Below are 22,625 nucleotides of genomic sequence, written 5' to 3' on the forward strand. Positions count from 1 at the left end.
TAAAAAGCTGATGGAGGGTTTTGAGAATTTATAAGACATGCAACAAGCAACAAGGTGCGAAGAGACGTCCACACAAAGTTGATTAAGGAAATAACCAGAAGATTAATCCCACATAAGGCAAAAGAAATAAGATTGTACTACTACTGGAAAGACACAGATTGAGATATGAAAACTATTAACAAAATACTAGCTAAATAGTTAAAATTAGAGCATTATGTTAAAATTGAAGTGATAATGGATATAGCTAGATAGATAATTGATAATGATATAATGTATACATATGTATTGGTTTTACAAGAGAAAATTTGGTATAAATTTTTAAATGGTGATCATGAAAAGAAGTTTAGAAATTTTGTTATGTATGAAAGCCTATAATATTGAAATTGGATATAAATTGTAAACAGTTATTAAGAAAGGAGGTTTAGAAACTTCGTTATCAAACATAATTATTTAGAACGTTTCACAAAGCTAGAATGTTGTTGGATGATATTGAAAATAGACAATGGAATGCCATTATGTGGTTTTGCTTTGAATTTTGGAATATTTGTTATAAAGGGATGTTAAAACAACTATAGTCATATGAAGGATGAGGTATGATGATAGTAATATATATAAATATATTTGATGTAAAATATATAATTTGATATAGATTATAGGTGATAACTGTGGAAGGGATGCACGAAAGTTCTTTGTAATCAATTGACACACTTTTTATAATTTGTAATGGAATATGTTTTTATGGTGTTTGTTGTGTCTTGTTTGTTTGTGTTTATTCAAAAATAAATAATAATAATAATACAAAAATCACGTTTGGTCCGGACATTTTCCCCCTATAAATAAATACCCGGGCAATGACGGGTTATCAACTAGTAAGCTATATTATAAACTAATTTTAAAAACTATTTTTAAAAAAGATAAGATAGTTGGGGATGTTATGTGGCAAGTTTGAATTCTGTAGTTCCAGAGCAATTTAGTTTCCTCGTTTTCTTTGACTTTCCCTATTAATTGTTTAATTTATTTGCTACCTATTTTGCTGTGGAGTTACTCTAGACAGTAGAGTTACAAATTCCTCTCCCAGGCCAAGTTTCTGGAATATCTCTACTAATTTCTTGATCCTTAGGGGAGGTCCTGTGAACTAATGTGACCTATGTGAACTTTCCATGTGCATATATATTTTTAAAACAACAACAACAACAACAACCGAACGTGTCTTATGTATATTTATTTTAAGCTACCCAGCATCTTGGGTGACCTCAAAATCCAAGAAACAGATAAATGCATTTTAATGTATGTAGCATAAATATTGTGTCCTCATTCATAATGACAAGACAGGTGGAAGATAGGTTGTTGTCTACTAGAAATTCCTACTTACTATTCTGATCTAGGCTTCACCAAATCACGAAGCAGACTCCTTGTCCTGACAAAACCCTTTTTTATTAAGCTAATGTGAATTCCTCTCATTCACATCCAGCAAAATCCCGGCAAACAGTCTTTCAAGGGTGAATTTACAACCACAGACCTTATTAGGCTTGGAGAGCAGCCAGGCCGATATCTTCCAAATGCAAGGCTGTACAAGGAAATACTTGGCAAGAAGTCTCTGAGAGTCACGAACAAATCTTCACACTAATTAAACAAACTAATTGTCTCCTGAAAACTCCACTCCCCTTTTGCTCCTCTTTATTCCCTTTGGGAGGGCCATTCACCGTCCACATGTGCCTTTACTGCCGAGTCGGTCCTTGCTCTTTAACTGTTCCCTTCTCCAGACAGCTCTGCATGTGCGCACATCAGGAACAGGCTCCAGCTGTTCTTCTGCCCCACTGATCTCCAACTCTGAAGGCAGCTGATAACTGTCAGACGGCCCTGGCCCCATCTCTGCCTCCGATGCAGAGGACTCATCAGAGCCTTTCCCAGATTCCAGGACTGGCCCATCTTCCTCCCCAACCTCCTCAGTTCTGCTGGCTGCTGGCAGGCCACAACACTTGATTTGCAATTAACATGTTTTTGTGTGAGGCTACGCAGAGCTTAAAAATATAGAGCTGGGAATGACAAACCATGATTTATTTTTCATGGAAATTCTAGAGTAAATGAAATGAAGTCTCTTCTGAGTCGAACTCAACTCCTGGAATATCCTAGTCACTGGTGGTGGTTTGTTCTCTGAGCTGCTTGTTTAGCTTCAGACCATTTTGTCACCGGGCTAGGTAACATCAGCAGCAGAACTTTGGTTGAAGTGTTGTATTCCAGTTCTCTTCTGCTTTTATAGGTCTTATGTGGTCGGTTGGTCATGTGACTGACTGGTCATGCCATGTGAGGATCATCTGGTCATGATCAGTCAGTAAAGTGACCATCTGACCACATAAGACAGGGGTGTCAAACTCAAGGCCCGTGGGCCAGATCTGACACTTGGGGCCACTCTGGAAACAGCAAAGGACCATCCCACAGGGCCTCTGCCAGCAAAAACGGAGCTTGGGAGGGCTGTGCTCAGCCCGCCCTGGGCTCCATTTTCAGCCATGACAGCCTCCTGCAGCCCTCTGACAGCAAAACGAAGCATGGGGAGGCCACAAACGGGATCCCCAAGCTCTGTTTTCGCTTGCAGAGTGTCAGAGTTTGTTGCAGCAATCACATCCAGAAAGCACACACAGGTAATTGATTCAGCAGGATTCATTAACTTCTCTTTTTATATACTATAACACACGAAGTAAATATGCAATACCAAAAGCAGGTTTTCCAATGTGGTAGTAAATACAAGCAAAACACAGGCAGAAGGAGAGAACAGTTCCAGTTTCAGTTCAGAGCAGCAGACTAGTAGAGAGCTCAGCACAGACTCAGAGCTTTAGTGCAGAAATTAAACTAAGCCACACCCAGGCTCCTTGCTGTCTCCTTGTTACTTACACAGCAAATACTGTTTCAGTTTCCAAACAGCCCTCATTGGCTGATCTGTTACCATGTCTATTCGAACAGTCCCCATGGGCTGACCTATTGCCATATCTATTCCAGTCTATGAACATACTGTGACACAGAGGGCTGCAGGAGGCCACTGTGGCCTAAAACAGAGCCTCGATGAGTGATGTCGAGCTGGCCATGCTCACCCTGGCCATACTCACCCCAGGCACACACACCCTCCCCTCCAGGTCAAACACAGCCCGGATGCACCACTCAATGAAATTGAGTTTGACATCCCTGACATAAGACCTATAAAAGCAGAAGGGAACTCAAATTAGATACTTCAACCGCAGTTCCACTGAAAATGTTACCTGGTGATGAAACAATCGGAAATAAAACAACAATCTCAGAGAACAAACCAACAACATCTACCACCCAAGCTATAAATATTTTCCCCCATTTCTTGTCCAAGTAATTTTCTTGCCATTTTGTTCGTCCTTCCAATTCATCAACCTGTACAACTTTCCCTGGAATTTTTTTGGCGGCCTCCTGTCATAGTATATTATTAACCATGCCAAATTCTTTTTTAACTAACTTCCAATTCCAGACAATGTAACAGCTGGCGAAAAAGGTTATTTAGAGAGGAAACCCTTTAACGAAACAGGCCAGCTTTTATCAGGGTTTTAGGGAAACCCACAGATTTGGGCATCAATCATTTTGTGAATGAGTAAGCAGATGCTGTGTTAATCTGTTGAGAACTGTGTTAGCAAATTCAGTCACAATGCTCAAGAGCAGGTCAGCCGTTTAAAACTGATTTTCCAGCTGTCTTTCCCAGTGACATCTTAATTTCAGGTTGCTAGCTTACAGTTCTCCATTGCAGAGACCCTGAAAGAAATGCCTGAGCAAAGAGCTTCTTTGACTATCTCTCCACTTCCCAAAGAAGTTTCACCAGTGCCCTCCCCCGCTTTTCTTTCAAGTCCTAACTGTCCTCTCTTCCAAATGATCACAATTGAAGTTGAGGAGCAATCAGCTCTCTTCCTTCCTTGTCTTAATCCAAAATATGGGCATGGTTCTAAGCCCAAACTTGTTCAACCGATGCAGGGATAGGATTCAGCCAGTTTGGGCTGGTTTGGACTATTTTTACATCTAGTTTGCCAAACCGGTAGTTGAAAGGACTGGCTGGCCCAGCCTGCCCTGCCCCTCCCAGGAGTCTCAACACAGCCCATTTTGGATGCTAGATAATGATAGAGCCTGTGCGGAAGCTCTCGGAGGGTGAAAAGTGGGCCTCCTGGAAGTTCCGGAAGTTTGGAGACAGGGCCATTTCCAGCATCTGGAGCCCAGGAAGGCTGTTTTTGCTCTCCTGGAGACTCGAGGAAAGCCTCTGGAGCCTGGGGAGGGCAAAAAACGGGCCTCCCGGAAGTTCTGGAAGTCCTGAAATGCGCCCATTTCCAGGGGAGACCATTTTCACCCTCCCAGAGACTCGAGGAAAGCCTCCATGGCAAAAACGCCGCCCCCACATGGTGCAGGAGGCCAAGTAAGCCACACCCACCATGGCCACGTCCACCCAGCAACCGGGCAGAGAAACGGTTGCTAATTTTTTTCAATCCCACCCCTGAACCAATGTTTCATTGAATAAAATACAGTTGATTGCCAAAGTGCTAAACTGGAGGGAAACAAACCACACTATGGATTTGTGAGTTATGTGGACTTTAGGTTGGCTGTTGAGCACTGAATTCAATTTACTTAGATGCTTCTTCTGAGATACTCAGTTTTCACTTCTGTGTGAGCACATGTTCTTCATAACCAGTGACCCTTACTTCAATCCATTCCTTGCAATAGAACACAGAATAACTATAGTTTAGTATCTCATCTTTTTGTTGTTGTTGTTGTTTTTGAAGAAAGTGATACCAAAAGGAAATCTTACGTTTTTATGTTGGGAATATTATTATTATTGGTTAAACTTTGGTGAGATTCACAGCCTTTGGGGGTGGTTGGTAGCTCAACAGCTCGAGTCCTATCCAAGAACCTAGGAACAGTTATGGTAACGTCGGAGGATATAAGTTGTTCCAAGTAGGGTGGGTTTTTTTAGAATCAGAATGTTCAAGTCTGATAAATTTAGAATTTCCAAATACCGAGGTAGCCCTTTAGGTATTGCTCCAAGGGCTCCAATTACAATTGGGACAACACTCGATTTCTTTTTCCACAATTGCTCAACTTCAATTTGCAAGTCCCGATACTTTGTGATTTTTTCTTGCTGCTTATGGTCAATTCGTGCATCACCAGGTATTGCAATGTCAATGAACCAAACTTTTTTCTTTTCAACTATTGCTTTGTCAGGTGTGTTGTAGGCCAAGTGCCTGTCAGTCTGAATTCTGAAATCCCACAAGTCCCGGTACTTTGTGATTTTTTCTTGCTGCTTATTTTCAATCCGCGCATCACCAGGTTGTTGTTGTTGTTGTTGTTGTTGTTACCTCATATTGTGTCATTAAGATGAATTAATGGGATTGGTACCTAGTAAATGAAATAATAGAGCCAATTCTAAATACATGCAGTACGAACCCAGGAATGGGAACAGTGGGGTGGAAGTGTCTTATTATTGCGACCTTCCTAGAATCGTAGGCAATCTATGCCTCACTGGGTCATTGTTTCAAAGATCTTTCGTTATTTCAACAGAGAAACAGAATTATCACAGTTGGCAAGAAAACAGCTTCTGACTTCCTGACGGCTTCCCCATTGACTATTCTTATGGGCCATCAGAAATCTATCTTCTTTCGTCCCTTCCTTTCTCCCTCCCTCCTTCCCTCCTTCTCTTCCTCCCTTCCCGTCTCCCTCCCTTTCCTCCCTCCCTTTTGCAGTAGGATAGAAGTCTCTTAATTATTGCAACTTTTATAGAAGACGATGGTCTCATTAATAGATAACAACATGAAGTGTGAATGTGGAGCTGGTTAGAGCCTGGTTCATTCAGAAATGGGACCTGGGCTCGTTGGTTTGATTTTGATTTCAACTTTACTATTCTGACTATACTTTTCTTTACTATTTAGGTAACAGTTACCAAGGCCACAGCAATTTCGATTTCCCCCATGGGAATCCCGGTGGGACATCTATGAACGACTTCATGCATGGTCCCCAGTTGTCACACCCACCGGATATGACCAGCAACATGGCAGCGCTTGATAAGCCCTTAAGTCATCCCATGCAGGAACCTGTAAGGATCTTACTTCTTTACCTTGCTCATATGACCTTCTGTCCACAGGCAGCGTGCATAATTGGGAATGCGCAGCAAGCGAAGTAAAAGGAAGCGGGGGTAGCAGTGAAAGTGAGTTTGCAAAAGGCGTATAGCTCCACCTTTGCAAGGCAATGCCTGGGAAATCAAGCAAAGATCAGAGGTGTATAGAGGTTCACAGTCTTCCAGGTCATGGTTGTCCCAAAGGTGCTTTTTCTAAAAAATTTTCCTTGAAAACATTTCGCTTCTCATCCAAAAGCTGAATTGAAGAAGCTTCTTGGGTGAGAAGTGAAATGTTTTCAAGGAAAAAGACCAAGAAAGTACCATTGCCTTTTTGGAAAAAACATCTTTGGGACAGAGATTAGATGAACAGCTCTTGTTTCTTCTGCAGTAGCCACCCAATACCCTTGGAAACAGACTGGTCCATCTGTGTCCGTGAGCACCAGTAATGGATCTTGTGCGATGGAGCAAATCACACAAATGCCACAACTCCCCTATTTCCATGAGAAGTCCCGAAAGAGGTGTTTTCTACAGGGTTGTGGGTAAGGTGCTAAATGACTAAGACACTGAGCTTGTCGATCAGAAGGTCGGCAGTTCAGTGGTTCGAATCCCTAGCACCGCGTAACGGGGTGAGCTCCCGTTACTTGTCCCAGCTTCTGCCAACCTAGCAGTTAGAAAGCATGTAAAAAGGCAAGTAGAAAAATAGGGATCACCTTTGATGGGAAGGTAACAGCATTCCGTGGGCCTTTGGCACTTAATCATGCTGGCCACATGACCACAGAGAGGTCTTCGGACAGGATTAACATGGGGACATGGGTTCTTGCTCACCTTCGGCCCCCAAAACAAATGCTATCTCTCATTTATTGTACTTTTACTTGTTTACTACATTTCTGTTCCACCCATCTTGCCTTCGTGACTCTGTGCAGTTTACACCATCATATATCTATGTCGCAATAGCAATAGCACTTAGACTTACATATATACAGCTTTACAGTGCTTTTACAGGCCTCTCTAAGCGGTTTACAGAGTCAGCGTATTGCCTCCACAATCTGGGTCCTCATTTTACCCACCTTGGAAGGATGGAAGGCTGAGTTAACCTTGAGCCCGGTGAGATTCAAGAGAGAGGCAGAGGGAGGAGGAGGGAGGGAGAGAGAGAGAGAAGAGAGAGAGAGAGAGAGAGAGAGAGAGAGAGAGAGAGAGAGACAGGAAGAGAGAAAGAGAAAGAGGGGGAGAGAGAAAGGGAGGGGGAGAAAGAAAGGGAGAGAAAGAGAGATAGGGAGTGAGAGAGAGATAGGGAGAGGGGGCAAAGAGATCTATCTATCTATCTATCTATCTATCTATCTATCTATCTATCTATCTATCTATCTATCTTATAGGTATAACGAAAGGCCATTTGGCCATGTTGTTCATTGTGTCAAAATACACTATATTGCCAAAAGTATTCGCTCACCCATCAAAATAATCAGAATCAGGTGTTCCAATCACTTCCATGGCCACAGGTGTATAAAATCAAGTACCTAGGCATGCAGACTGTTTGTACAAACATTTGTGAAAGAATGGGTCACTCTCAGGAGCTCAGTGAATTCCAGCGTGGAACTGTGATAGGATGCCACCTGTGCAACAAATCCACTCGTGAAATTTCCTCGCTCCTAAATATTCCACAGTCAACTGTCAGCTGTATTATAAGAACGTGGAAGTGTTTGGGAACGACAGCAATTCAGCCACGAAGTGGTAGGCCACGTAAACTCGTCCAACATCAGCGTGTGACCTCACAAATGCGCTTCTGGAAGAATGGTCGAAAATTCCCATAAACACACTCCTGAACCTTGTGGACAGCCTTCCCAGAAGAGCTGAAGCTGTTGTAGCTGCAAGGGGTGGACCGACGTCATATTGAACCCTATGGATTAGGAATGGGATGTCACTTACAGTAAGTTCATATGCGAGTAAAGGCAGGTGAGCGAATACTTTTGGCAATATAGTGTATGTAGACTCGCCCACTGCCTCTTTTAAGGTCAGGGGAGGGGGTGCTCTTTAGCCCATATATTGTTCCCTTCAATGCTGTGTAAGAACTAAGTCATAAAGAAAGATCTTTTTCTTCTCCAAAGATTTAAATAGTGCCTCACTATATTGTAAACGTACTAAGAAAAGCATTTTTCTTGCGTTTTTGTCTCCCATTTATGACAATGATAATGTCATAACTGGAACCCTGGTGCAGTGATCAGTATACAGTATTGCAGGCTAATTCTGCTGATTGTCAGGCATTCGATCCTGACCGGCTCAAGGTTGACTCAGCCTTCTATCCTTCTGAGGTCAGTAAAATGAGAACCCAGATTATTGGAGGCAAGAGGCTGACTCTGTAAACTGCTTAGAGGGGGCTGTAAAGCACTGTGAAGCGGTATATAAGTCTAAGTGCCATTGCCATGACTCCATATGACCACAGTCAAGTTGTCTTAGTGTCTTCTTGGTGATCTTCCCAATTGCTCAAATTTGCCTATCGCATCCAAATTAGGTGCAATAACGGTCCATTGAATCAAGCTTTTATTATATTAGGGGATATTTAACTTGGCTGCTGAAGCCACATAAGAAGATAAAAATTGATACAAGAACATGATTCAAGTGGTTGCAGCGACTGCAGTCGCCGTACTGTCTCCAATCCTCATCTGTTCCTCTGCTAAATAAAACTGCCTTTGGCTCAGTGGCTAAGAAGCTGAGCTTGTTGATCAGAAGGTCGACAGTTTGGCGGTTCGAATCCCTAGCTCCGCGTAACGGAGTGAGCTCCCGTTACTTGTCCCAGCTTCTGCCAACCTAGAAGTTAGAAAGCATGTAAAAAGGCAAGTAGAAAAATAGGGATCACCTTTGATGGGAAGGTAACAGCATTCCGTGGGCCTTTGGCACTTAATCATGCTGGCCACATGACCACAGAGAGGTCTTCGGACAGGATTAACATGGGGACATGGGTTCTTGCTCACCTTCGGCCCCCAAAACAAATGCTATCTCTCATTTATTGTACTTTTACTTGTTTACTACATTTCTGTTCCACCCATCTTGCCTTCGTGACTCTGTGCAGTTTACACCATCATATATCTATGTCGCAATAGCAATAGCACTTAGACTTACATATATACAGCTTTACAGTGCTTTTACAGGCCTCTCTAAGCGGTTTAAAGAGTCAGCGTATTGCCTCCACAATCTGGGTCCTCATTTTACCCACCTTGGAAGGATGGAAGGCTGAGTTAACCTTGAGCCCGGTGAGATTCAAGAGAGAGGGAGAGGGAGGAGGAGGGAGGGAGAGAGAGAGAGAAGAGAAAGAGAGAGAGAGAGAGAGAGAGACAGGAAGAGAGAGAGAGAGAAAGAGGGGGAGAGAGAAAGGGAGGGGGAGAAAGAAAGGGAGAGAAAGAGAGATAGGGAGTGAGAGAGAGAGATAGGGAGAGGGGGCAGAGAGATCTATCTATCTATCTATCTATCTATCTATCTATCTATCTATCTATCTATCATCTATCTATCTATCTATCTTATAGGTATAATGAAAGGCCATTTGGCCATGTTGTTCATTGTGTCAAAATACACTATATTGCCAAAAGTATTCGCTCATCCATACAAATAATCAGAATCCGGTGTTCCAATCACTTCCATGGCCACAGGTGTATAAAATCAAGTACCTAGGCATGCAGACTGTTTGTACAAACATTTGTGAAAGAATGGGTCGCTCTCAGGAGCTCACTGAATTCCAGCGTGGAACTGTGATAGGATGCCACCTGTGCAACAAATCCAGTCGTGAAATTTCCTTGCTCCTAAATATTCCACAGTCAACTGTCAGCTGTATTATAAGAACGTGGAAGTGTTTGGGAACGACAGCAATTCAGCCACGAAGTGGTAGGCTACATAAACTCGTCCAACATCAGCGTGTGACCTCACAAATACGCTTCTGGAAGAATGGTTGAAAATTCCCATAAACACACTCCTGAACCTTGTGGACAGCCTTCCCAGAAGAGTTGAAGCTGTTATAGCTACAAAGGGTGGACCGACGTCATATTGAACCCTATGGATTAGGAATGGGATGTCACTTACAGTAAGTTCATATGCGAGTAAAGGCAGGTGAGTGAATACTTTTGGCAATATAGTGTATGTAGACTCGCCCACTGCCTCTTTTAAGGTCAGGGGAGGGGTGCTCTTTAGCCCATATATTGTTCCCTTCAATGCTGTGTAAGAACTAAGTCATAAAGAAAGATCTTTTTCTTCTCCAAAGATTTAAATAGTGCCTCACTATATTATAAACGTACTAAGAAAAGCATTTTTCTTGCGTTTTTGTCTCCCATTTATGACAATGATAATGTCATAACTGGAACCCTGGTGCAGTGATCAGTATACAGTATTGCAGGCTAATTCTGCTGATTGTCAGGCATTCGATCCTGACCGGGAGGTCCGTTTTGCCCCCTCCCTGAGCCTCCATGCAGGCCCTGCACTTACCTTGCATCCAAAATGGGCCGCGTGGAGACTCCTGAGAGGGGAGGGGGTGGGCGGGGCCAGCCAGGGGTGGGATATGGAGGTCCTCCGAAATGGCCATAATGTTATCTATGGGTTCTCCCAAACATGGCCAAACCCATAGCAGCCCATCCCTGAACAGCTTCCCTCACCCAAAGGCGTGTCTTGAGAGCTTCTGGTTCCCTTCTTCCTCCATGCCATGCTAACTCTTTTCTAGACCATGGCATTCCAGGAGAATTTCATGGTGTGACCCTTGAAACAAGTTTATGCCGAGGATCAGCAACTGAAAGCCCCTATCAATTGTGGTACCGACTGGCGATAGGAAGCTGCATGTGACTCTTTCGTCCCTCTGCTGCGGCTCCCTGTTGCCGGTCGGCACCACAATTGATAGGGCTTTCGGTTAGGACAGGTAGAGGAAAAAGGATGCCAGGCTAGGAGGAAACTCTATGATGGGGAAACTGGACTTCCGGTCGGCTCCAGAATTGAACGGGGGGCTTCCATTTAGGACCTTTGTGGCTCTGTCAGTGTTTAAGGTTGCTGACCCCTGGTCTATGCCAACTAGAATGCCAAACCATGCCTCAGATATCTTCAATCTTTGGGTTTGGAGAATTTTCTTCTGGAAACAGCAGAATTGTCCCAAGTGAAACATTTTCCAGGGGGGAAAAATACCCAAGAAAATCCAGTTTACTTTTGAAAGAGCACCTTTGGCCAAAGTTCTTCAGAACACTCCACCTCAAACTGGTTAGCTATGCATGTCCCTAGTTGGTGCAGTTCCTGTCGCCAAGAGCAACCAGTTTTCAAATCTAAGGGCATAATTAATTGTTAATACTAATGCATTTTGCACATGGACTTATTTTGTTTCCGAAATAAATGAAACAGACACACGCACACACCCAAAAATCCCATTTTGGGGTTGCTTATTTTCAGATTCCCTTTATAGAACATTGCAAGCTTAACGTTCATCTGCCATGATAGGCACACATTCAGAAATCCAGAAGGAGGTAAATCCTTTTTCCGAAAGCAAAATACACTTAACCCCTTTAAAAGAGGGAAGCTGCCCTGGCTTGTGATTATTTAAGATCCACTTCCCCACATGAGGTCTTTCCCAGAAGCCATTACTTTAGCCTTTTCATAAATCATTTTGAATGTCTCTTGGCGACGGTAAGATAAAGCAGTCTGCAGTGCTGGCCTTAATCCAATTGATTCTCAGGCTGGAAAATAGCACTGTCTGCAAAAAAAAGAAAAAATGAAATTGAGCCGATATTCAGCTTCATTTCACACACTTTTATAAGGACTGAGATTAACCAGGTACTAAGAAATAGGGGCAAATCGCCTCCTTCCTCCCTTTCTTTCCTCCCTCCTCCCCTTTCTTCCTTCCTTCCTCCTTCTCATTTCCTTTCCTTCCTCCCTCCCCTCCGTTCCTCCCTTCCTCCCTTTCATTCCTTCCCTCCCTCCTTCATTTTCTTCCTTTCTCCCTCCTTTCCTTCCCTTCCCTCCCTCCCTCCCTCCCTCTCCTTCCTTCCTCCCTCTCTCCCTCCTTTTTCTTCCTTCCTTCCTTCCCAACCTCCCTTTCCTTCCTCCCTTCTTTCCTTCCTTTCCTTCCTTCCTTCTCCCTCCTTCCCTTCCCTTTTCCCTCCCTCCCTCTCCTCCCTCCCTCCCCTCCATTCCTCCCTTCATCCCTTTCATTCCTTCCCTCCCTCCTTCCTTTCTCCCTCCTTCCCTTCCCTCCCTCCCTCTCCTCCCTCCTTTTCCTCCCTCCCTTCCAAACCTCCCTTTCCTTCCTCCCTTCTTTCCTTTCTTTCCGTCCTTCATTCTCCCTCTTTCCCTTCCCTTTTCCCTCCCTCCCTCCCTCCCTCTCCTACCCCCCTCCCTCCCTTTCCTTCCTTTTTTCCTTAATTCCTTCCTCTCCCTCTCCTTCCTTACTCCCTCCCTTTCCTTCCTTTTTTCCTTCCTTCCTCTCTCCCTCTCCTCCCTCCATCCCTTTCCTTCCTCCCCTCCCTTTCTTTTTTCTCCCTCCCTCTTCATCTTTCCTCCCTCCCTCCCTCCCTCCCTCCCTCCCTCCTTGCCTTCCTCCTCCTTTCCTTTCTTTCCTTCCTTCCTGTAATAGAGAAGAAAAAAATTCATTTCCCCTATTATGCAAACCAGATGGGAAAGAAAATAACAGAACACAACAGGAATCTCCTCTCTCCCACCACTTCTCTCTCTCCCTGCTTCTCAAAACAGAAAATATGCAAAGTTACTCTGATTTCTTTACAAACATAAAATGCCAATTTTGCAAACTCTGGCTTGGCTCATCATTTTCCTGCCCCATCTCAAAAAGAGGGAGATGTCCTGCTGTATCTGTGTGTTATCTCAAGGACCAATTGCAAAGGTTAGCATATGGCCTTGACCATTTGGGGCAGGGAGGTGGATTGCATTTTTTGTCCACCTCCCTGCCCCAAATGGTCATTTGTAGAAGACAGATGTTCCACCTTAGTGCTCAGCCCCCTAGGCAAGTAACACATATAGAGCCTCCTGGCTTCTAAGTTCCCTGACTTGCATCTCACCATGGCACAAACATGTCCCAATAACATCTCTTTGCCAACATCTCTTCAGGGTGTTGTCTTCATCTTGTCCTTTCATCTCGACCACCATCACAAGTGGTATGTTCTCTGTTCTCTTAACCCATCCAAGGGCAACCTCAAGAGAGTAAATCAGTTGGGTTTGGTTAGTCCAGGGGTCAGCAACCTTAAACACTCAAAGAGTCACAAAGGTCCTAATCGGAAGCCCTCCGTTCAATTCTAGAGCTGACCGGAAGTCCAGTTCCCCCACCATAGAGTCCCCTCCTAGCATGGTGTCCTTTTCCCTCTGCTGACCAGAAGTCCAGGTTCCTCACCAAAGAGTCTTCTCCTAGCACAGCGTCCTTTTTCCTTTTACCAGCTGGAAGTCCGGTTTCCCCACCATAGAGTCTTCTCCTAGTGCGGCTTCCTTTTACTGATAGGCGACAGGGAGCCGCAGCAGAGGGAAGAAAGAGCCACATGCAGCTCCAGAGCCGCTGGTTGCTTACCCTTGGGTTACTCATTATTGAATGAAATCAGGTCTGGCACTGCTAAGAGATGCAGAAAAGATATCGGTGTTGCAGATACCCAATTTCACACTGGTGATTTCTGCCAACTGGGCCAGGAGGATGGAAGGATGAACCACCAACGTAGCAGTGGGAGAAGGCCCATATATTTGCTGGAATCCCCTGAATCAGGTTGTGTTGACACTGCAAGCATGATGGTTTGCTTTATATTATGATGGGAAGCAGGATGCTTTAGGTATTAGGGATGTGTTCTTAATTTGGCTGGAACCTACCTCTTTGAGTAAATGGGGACATTTGAATGGCAGCTACTGAGTACCATGACTGTAAAAGGAATGACAAACTACATTGTTCTTCAAAGAGTAGAATACCAGTATAAGTGAGAGCACAGATGATTTATTTCTAGATGTCTAAAGCTGAAGAAAATTGAGCTGGTTGAAATAGAGTGTGCTGTGACTACATATACGAAAATAGTTCTGTATGATATAGCAGAAGTCTGTGTGTTCAAGGAAGTTTTTGTCAGGGTTTCAAAGAACATCCAAAAGTAAATCAGAGTCCAAGGCAAAGTATTGCTCAAAGTTCCAATTTATTAAGAGAGCCATGTTGGCACATCTGGGAAAACCCGAATCTGAAAGCTTCCTGCTTTTCCCCACCTAGTTGAAAGTTCAAGATCTTGCCCCCATACCCACAAATCCATCACATGGTCCAATCTCCCACTGCCATGCTGGCAAGTCCACCCATCCAGTTCCGTCAGGTGCAGAGGTGCAAAGACAAAGGATGACCTTGGCTTTCTAGAAAGAATTTTGTTATGGCTACATCACATCTAGATCCGTACAATCCCCCCTCTCATTTTTCCACAATAAAAAATGCATAGTAGAATAATAGAAAGTGTTGCAGGCCAAAGATCCCCAATATAAAAAAAGATGTTGAGAGTGCAGAGAAGAGCAACCAAGATGATTAGGGGACTGGAGGCTAAAACATATGGAGAACAGTTGCAGGAACTGGGTATGTCTAGTTTAATGAAAAGAAAGAAAGGGGCGACATGATAGCTGTCTTCCAATATTTGTGGGACTGCCACAAAGAAGAGGAGGTCACACTATTCTCCAAAAACCTGAAGGCAGGACAAGAAACAATGGTTGGGGAGAAGAGAGCTGACATCACGACAGCACGATGTGCGATGTTGGTGCTCCGAGATCGCAGTCGAATTTCTGTCACTGGACGGTCCACTTGGACTAAATCATCCCGCAGAGATGGTGATTGAGAAGGGCACCTCCTACTGATCTCAGGGACACCGCAAAGTCCCTGAAAGATCCAGGAATAGCCTTTTTTTTCCGGCAACAGAAACGCAGCTAATGAAGCTGCTGAAGTTGAGACACCTCTGGACCGGGAAGAAGTGGAAAGAGAAAGTGTGTCGAATTGATGAGGAAATTTTATTATTAGAGGAAGAGACTACCCAAGAAAAAAAATTAAGTTAAGTTAAGATTGAAGACAAGACTGTAGGCAGCGAGATTGATCTGCATTGAACTTAGTGTGTTATCCAGTTTCTATTTTTTTTTCACGGATGGAACTTTTGCAGGGGCTCCATATTTTTTAAATTGAATGGATTAATTCTTTCTTCTTCTTTTTTCACTTTTGCTTATACCTATGGATTAAAATTCTCCTTTTTTATAATGCTTGATTTGATTGATTAGATTGTTTTTGATCTCCATTTAAGGTTTTTTTCTTTCTTAAGCTTGGAATATAAAGAAGAAAATAAGAAGGATTATAAAGAGGGTTATAACAACAGGAGGAAAAGCAGTTACACTGCCACTTAGAGGCTGGAGGCTGGATACATTGTTTTTTCTTCTGACAGTGATAGTAGGAAGAGCACAAGTTCTTTATACAGGTGCCTTTTGGAAGTTCTATCACTAGCTATTGGAGGGAAGACCACATTTTGACTTGAAAGATAATAAATGAACCTGTTTGAAATTTATTAAAATAGCCTTGAACCCTATAGTGGCAGTGTCTGCAAAATTGAAAGAATGGCTTAGCAGAAAAAAGAAACTGTAACATTGCAAATGATTATGTTTGAAATTCAAAATCTATTAGTTGTGACAGAGAGAATTGAAAACAGTTTGGAGAATATGGAATACAAAACAGAAAAATCTGATGGAAAAACTGAGGATGTTTACCAAATGAAGAAAGTGGAGGACAGAGTTCAAAAGATGGAAGAAAAAAATGAGCAAAGAGATAAGAAAACTGTGGATTCTGACAACAAAGTGAGCGTGGTTGGCAATGGCAAGAGCAGAATATGGAAAGGGGAGATGGATGGATTGGAACTCTAGTCCAAACTTCAAAGCACAGAAGAAGAAAAGAGAGAAAAATTGATGGAGATAAGGAGAGAAATCTTGATAGAAGCACTAGCGATAACCAAAGATAAGATGATGGAAAGAACAGATGTTGGGTTTCAAGCTTTTGTGAGATACAAAAGGAACAGCATGTTGCCAAGGGAGGTTTATACAAGATTTATTAAGAAAGTAACTAGAACATTAATGCTACAAATGGCAAGAGAAATAAGACCGTACTATTGCTGGAGGGATACAAGTTGATGCAATGAAAATGTATAATAAAAATTAAGCTAAATTTAGTTTACTAGTAGTATGTATAAAATGAAGCGACAATAGCTATATTTAAATAATGATTAATAATGATAACAATACATATATATTAGTTTGATAATATGAAATTTTATATAAACAACACATGGAGATTATGAGAGGAGGTTTAAAACCTTTATCTAGAATATGTTATAAAGATGTATTGTGATTGGATGATCTTAGGATGATTTAATGGAATGTTATCATATAATCCTATTTTAGATTTTGAATATTATATATAAAAGGACGTAAAAACAATTAGAGTCAAGTTAACATTGAGATGTAATAATTGTGATATACATGAATCTAGGTGAATTTAAAATATACGATTTGATATGAAAAGCAGGTGGTGACGATGGAAGAGATGCATGGAAATACTGTAACCAACTGACACACTTTCTACAATTTGTGGTGGAAGATTGGTTTTTTTTTTTTTAATGTTTGTCCTTGTTCAAAAACAAATACAAACTGTTTAAAAAGAAGAAGCAATGGGTGGAAACTAACCAAGGAGAGAAGCAACCTAGAACTAAGAAGGAATTTCCTGACAGTGAGAACAATTGACCAGTAGAACAACTTGCCTTCAGAAGTTGTGAATGCTCCATCACTGGAGGCTTTTAAGAAGAGACCGGCCAACCATTTGTCTGAAATAATATAGGTTTTCCTGCTTGAGAGGAAGTTGGACTAGAACAGGGATGTCCAAACTTGGGAACTTTTAAGACTTGTGGACTTCAACTCCCAGAATTCCCCAGCCAGCATGGCTGGCTGGGGAATTCTGGGAGTTGAAGTCCACAAGTCTTAAAGTTCCCAAGTTTGGACACCCCTGGACTAGAAGACCTCCAAGGTCCCTTTCAGTTCTGTTATTCCTCAATCATTATAGTCTTCAATGAAGGAAGATCTGTGTAAAAAGAGAGTCCATCAACAAAAAAACAAGCCCAGAAATGGATAGGCTAACACAATTAAGGAAAAGAAAGAAACTGAATAATTTTTGACCTGGTATTTATTTTATCAATGGTTAGCTAAGTTAGAAACAAGGAAATATAACGAAAAGATCAATGATATAAGGGAGGTATGTTAAAATGGTTAAGTAAACATAATCATCATCATTATTATTAATATTATTATAATCAATAGTAATGTAATGAACACTGTTGTAAATGTTTTGATTATTATTTCCTAAAACTATTATTTCCTAAAACTATGTACCCAGACAATGCACTGTTTGAAAATTTTATGTTATAAAATAAAAAAAAAACTTGATGAAAAAAACAAGCAAACGCACACACAAACACACACACAGAGAGAATGAGTGTATGTCTATATGCAGAACAGTAAGAAGAGTTGGAGAGGTTTTTTTAAAACAAATAGGTGAGATTTTCTAATTTTCTCATTTCATTTTGTTCCTTGCACCATGCAACTAAACTATCAATAGTTGATTCTCTGATGCATATTCGTTTAGCTGGAAAGTATTTTGCCCCAAAGAAAAACACAGAACATTGTGCTCGCTTTATTAGAATTCATACCAGAAAAGTTAAAGAAGTCAACATACTAGAAAACGTAAATGCTTATGGAGATTTTTTAGCCATCCAAGTCATGGTTGCCCCAAAGATGGTTTTTTTCAACAGGCAACGGGGCTTTGTTTTTCCTTGAAGAGGTTTCACTTCTCATCCAAGAGGCTTCTTCAGTTCTGACTCACTCAGTGAGAACTGAGGAAGATTCTTGGATGAGAAGCAAAACATCTTCAAGGAAAAACAAAAAAAAAAGGCCAGTTGCCTCTTTTTTAAAAAAAGCATCTTTGGGACTAGAAAAAACTAAAGAAGTTTCAACTTTCCCAATGACAGAGAATTTTCAAGGCATGAGCTTGGATCTGGACTTCGAACCACCATTTCTTATTCCAAGTATTTTTCTTTAAAAATTGTGTTTTGAAGGCCAGGCAAGCACCCAAATGGGTTTCTCCTGGATGATGACGGATTTTAGCGATGATGGTTTATGAAACAATTCCTCCCCCCCCCCCACCGCACCATGCTGTCCCCATCTTCCCAGCTTGCCACCTCATCTCCTCATGTCTCCTGTCCTGCTTCTTTCCTCCTTCTGCAGATCCCTCATCCTGGCAACACTGATCAATCCCATAGCTCCATGCCTCAAGGTTTGCACGTCCCTCATCCCAGCAGCCAGTCAGGGCAGCCATTACATCACAGTGGTCCCCCGACTCAGCCGTCCCGGCAGCCGACCCAGGCCGCTTCTAGCAACCATCCTCACAGCGATCTGGCTTTTAACCCCTCGACAGCTTTAGAAGCTCAACCTGGTGGGCAGGGGACATCTGACATGCCGGAACCTTCGCTGGATGTAAGTCTGTGTCATTCTGTCACCTGCTTCCCTTCACAGTGCATTCGAGGTCAGAAAGGTGGAAGGAAGGATAACTGTTACCCTCAGGGGGTCATCATTTAGATGATCCGTGGACTTCAATTCCCAGAATTCCTCAGCCACTATGCTATGTCAGCTTTGGGGCGCAGTGGTTAGAGTGCAGCACTGCAGGCTAGGGGACGTGGTGGCTCAGTGGGTAAGACACTGAGCTTCTCCATCAGAAGGTCAGTTCAGCAGTTCGAATCCCCCACGCCGCGTAACCGGGTGAGCTCCCGTTACGTGTCCCAGCTTCTGCCAACCTAGCAGTTTAAAAGCATGTAAAAGGGCAAGTAGAAAAATAGGGGCCACCTTTGGTGGGAAGGTAACAGAGTTCTGTGCACCTTTGGCATTTAGTCATGCCGGCCACATGATCACAGAGACATCTTCGGACAGCGCTGGCTCTTCGGCTTTGAAACGGAGATGACCACTGTCCCCTAGAGTCAGGAACGACTAGCACAGATGTGTGAGGGGAACCCTTACGTTACTGCAGGCTACTTCTGCTGCCTGCCAGCTGCCTGCAATTTAGCAGTTCAAATCTTACCAGGCTCAAGATGGGACTACCAAGGTGGGTAAAATGAGGAGCTAGATTCTTAGGGGCAATATGCTAACTCTGTAAACCTCTTAGAGAGGGCTGTAAAGCACTGTGAAGCAGTATATAAGTCTGAGTACTATTGCTATTGCTAGGCTGCCTGAAGAATTCTGGGAGTTGAAGTCCTCAAGTCATGAAGTTGCCACGGTTGGAGAGCCCTGGCTTACATAGTCTACGCCCACATATTGGTTAAGAGTTAGCTGGGGCAAGCCAAGCCTGTTTGGGTTAATTTATGGTCCCATCTACCGTGCTGCAATAGAAAATATCTCTTAAATATTGTTAAAACAATATTATGAATATGTAGGCAATGGAGAACTGGACAGGGAAGTGAAGTAGAGCTGATATGCATGAAATTCAAATCCATTCTGTGCTTGCGCCTCATTTCCTCTCTGGCAATAAACTTCAGGGACATGACCTCAGGCCAATGGAAATTGTGGCTTGTTATAAAATCTCTGATTAACAGATAACTGAAAGATAACTTCTTGGTAACATCTGTGGAGGTTCTCATTCATCCTGGTCCCGTTGTCCCATAAGTGCTTTTCCAAAAGGCAACTGGACTGGACTTTCTTGGGGGTTTCTTCTTAAAGAAACTGAAGAAGCTTCTTGGATGGGAAGCAAGATATTTTCAAGGGGAAAAAAATCAAGAAAGTCCAGTTGCCGTTTGGGAAAGCACCTTAGGGATAATATGATACTGATAACATTCTTCTGAACTTAGAGGGGCTTATATTGATAGAAGCAGATGGATCTGATTTTTGGACCATTTCTCCTCTATCACCTACCATGTTCAGAATGATCTTCTGTCCTCTACGGAGGCATTTTGAGGTCCATAACACGGATCTTCTTCTTTAAACCTTAGCACAGTGGTGAAATTCAACATTTTTTACTACCGGTTCTGTGGCCGTGACTTTGTGGGCGTGGCAGGGGAAGGATACTGCAATATCCCCATTCTTCCCCACTAGTGGGGGAAGGATATTGCAAAATCCCCATGCCCATCCCACTCTGGGGTCAGCCAGAGGTGGTATTTTCCGGTTCTCCGAACTACTCAAAATTTCCGCTACCGGTTCTCCGGAACCTGTCAGAACCTGCTGAATTTCACCCCTGCCAGTGCAGAGAGAGTAGCTCAACTCTTGTGGCCTATATGGACATATCCATATAGCTTTCTTGATAACAGTATGGAAATTGTTTTAACATTGTCTTATTTCAGGATGCTTTCACCGCTTCCCAATCTACCTGCTAGCCCTGAAGTTAATCAGTTCATCTTATAAAGCTTCACCAAAGTTGCAATCTTTTATCTGAATTCCAAACTAAGGAATTAGAACGGCAGAGTGGCAGGAAGCCATCAAAGTTAAGCCCTCATTCGTTTTGTTGACTTAATTCTTGTGAACACAGCCGATAGCAAAAGAAGAGTGTAAGGCAACTACAATTGTTAAAAAAAAAAAACCTGTGCATATGCACCGATTGTTCAAAGGATGAAGGAGTGGATGTTAAAGCAGTGGTGAAATTCTTTTTTTTTTTACTACTGGTTCTCTGGATGTGGCTTGGTGGGCGTGGCAGGATACTGCAAAATCTCCATTCCCACCCCACTCTGGGGCCAGCCAGAGGTGGTATTTGCTGGTTCTCCGAACTACTCAAAATTTCCGCTACTGGTTCTCCGGAACCTGTCAGAACCTGCTGAATTTCACCCCTGCATTAAAGAGACATGAACTAGGACGCGAGGCTGGTCTGGCTGTAACCCTATTGATCTTAAGGAGATGTGGTCGCTCAGCGGTTAAAGATGCTTAAAGATGCTGAAAGATGCTGACAGCCCGGGTTTGAGACCCATATGCTGCGCAATGGGGTGAGTTCCCGTTCCTTGTTCCAGCTCACCTAGCAGTTCAAAAGCATGCAAATGCAAGTAGATAAATAGGTACCACTTTGGTGGGAAGGTAACAGCATTCTATATAACCCATGTATAGTCACTGGTCGGCCAAATGACCACAGAAGTATATTGGGAAAACATGTACCTCTTTATGAGCTTAAGAATTGATCTGGCAAGTTAGGTGGGCATTCCCTCTCCGTTCATCACTCCATGTGTGACCCTCCTGAAGCTTCATGCTCACTGGTCGTATCTGATCACCCACAGATAGATCAAAGGAATGCAAGAAACTGCAGTCCCCTGCTAGAATCTCCAAAATCCATTTACAGGACCCTTGTTGCATTGTAGAACTAATTAACTACCTTGGTGTCAAACATCTATATTTTAGACTTAGAAATGTTTCTCATATTTGACTGGGTACTCCTGCAGCTAGTATATTTAATGTTGTGTAATGTTTGCAATAAGGGACGTGGTGGCACATGGCTAAGACACTGAGTTTGTTGATCAGGTTGGCAGTTCAGTGGTTCGAATCCCGCATAATGGAGAGAGCTCCTGTTACTTCTACCAACCTAGAAGTTCGAAAGCATGTAAAAATGCAAGTAGAAAAATAGGAACCACCTTTAGTGGAAACGTAATAGCATTCCAGGCACCTTTGGCATTGAGTCATGCCTGCCACATGACCACGGCGACGTCTTTGGGCAGCGCTGCCTCTTCGGCTTTGAAACGGAGACAAGCACTGCCCCTTAGAGTCGGGAACGATTAGCATATATGTGCGAGGGGAACCTTTACATTTAATGTTTGCTATGTCAGGCTAGGTGGCAGCATCTAATTAACTTTGGATCTGACCAGTCAGTTTTCTTTCAGGCTGGTCTGAAAAAAAAAGTTGAGTAAGTTAGACCCTTTCCGGCCTCAGATAGAGCCCTGGGAAATTCCAGAACTACAAACTGGGAAACTGGGAGAAAGACGTCGTGGGGGGAAAAGGGCAATGTAGCTATTCAAAGAAACTACATGGAATGATCATAAAGCTATTAAGAGTTGAATTAACTCTAAGGCGACTTTATTATTTGTCTGTGCTTGCTAAGATGCAGTCATATAATAATTTGGCATGGAAGAAAGTCACTCATCCTTGTGATGAGCTGAGGTAAAATTATTTGTAAGCAAAGAACATGGATGGTTTCCCCCCTCCCCATAAATAAGAAACTTAGCCGAGGAGTTGGGGGGGGGGAAAGCTAACATGCAAGACTTTTAAAAATAAAGGTAAAGGTTCCCCTCGCACATACGTGCGCGTCGTTCAAGAGCCAGCGCTGTCCGAAGACGCCTCCGTGGTCATGTGGTCGGCATGACTAAAGGCCGAAGGCCACGGAACACTGTTACCTTCCCACTAAAGGTGGATCCTATTTTTCTACTTGAATTTTTACATGATTTCAAACTGCTAGGTTGGCAGAAGCTGAGATAAGTAATGGGAGCTCACTCCATTACGGGGCGCTAGGGATTCGAAC

At 42.9% G+C, this 22,625-nt stretch overlaps 1 protein-coding gene across 1 annotated transcript in view; it reads left to right on the forward strand.

The window, feature by feature from the left end:
* Positions 1–22,625, forward strand: part of ZMIZ1 (zinc finger MIZ-type containing 1) — a gene marked incomplete at its 5' end in the record, with an annotated part of 114,282 nt that overhangs the window by 84,991 nt on the left and 6,666 nt on the right. The window contains 2 exons of the mRNA XM_081954108.1: positions 5,922–6,085; positions 18,377–18,625. Coding sequence (XP_081810234.1) covers positions 5,922–6,085; positions 18,377–18,625 — 413 coding nt within the window. The remainder of the gene's footprint in view (positions 1–5,921; positions 6,086–18,376; positions 18,626–22,625) is intronic.

Source organism: Natrix helvetica (assembly GCF_964273705.1).
Source record: "Natrix helvetica genome assembly, chromosome: 5".
NCBI classification, from domain to species: domain Eukaryota; kingdom Metazoa; phylum Chordata; class Lepidosauria; order Squamata; family Natricidae; genus Natrix; species Natrix helvetica.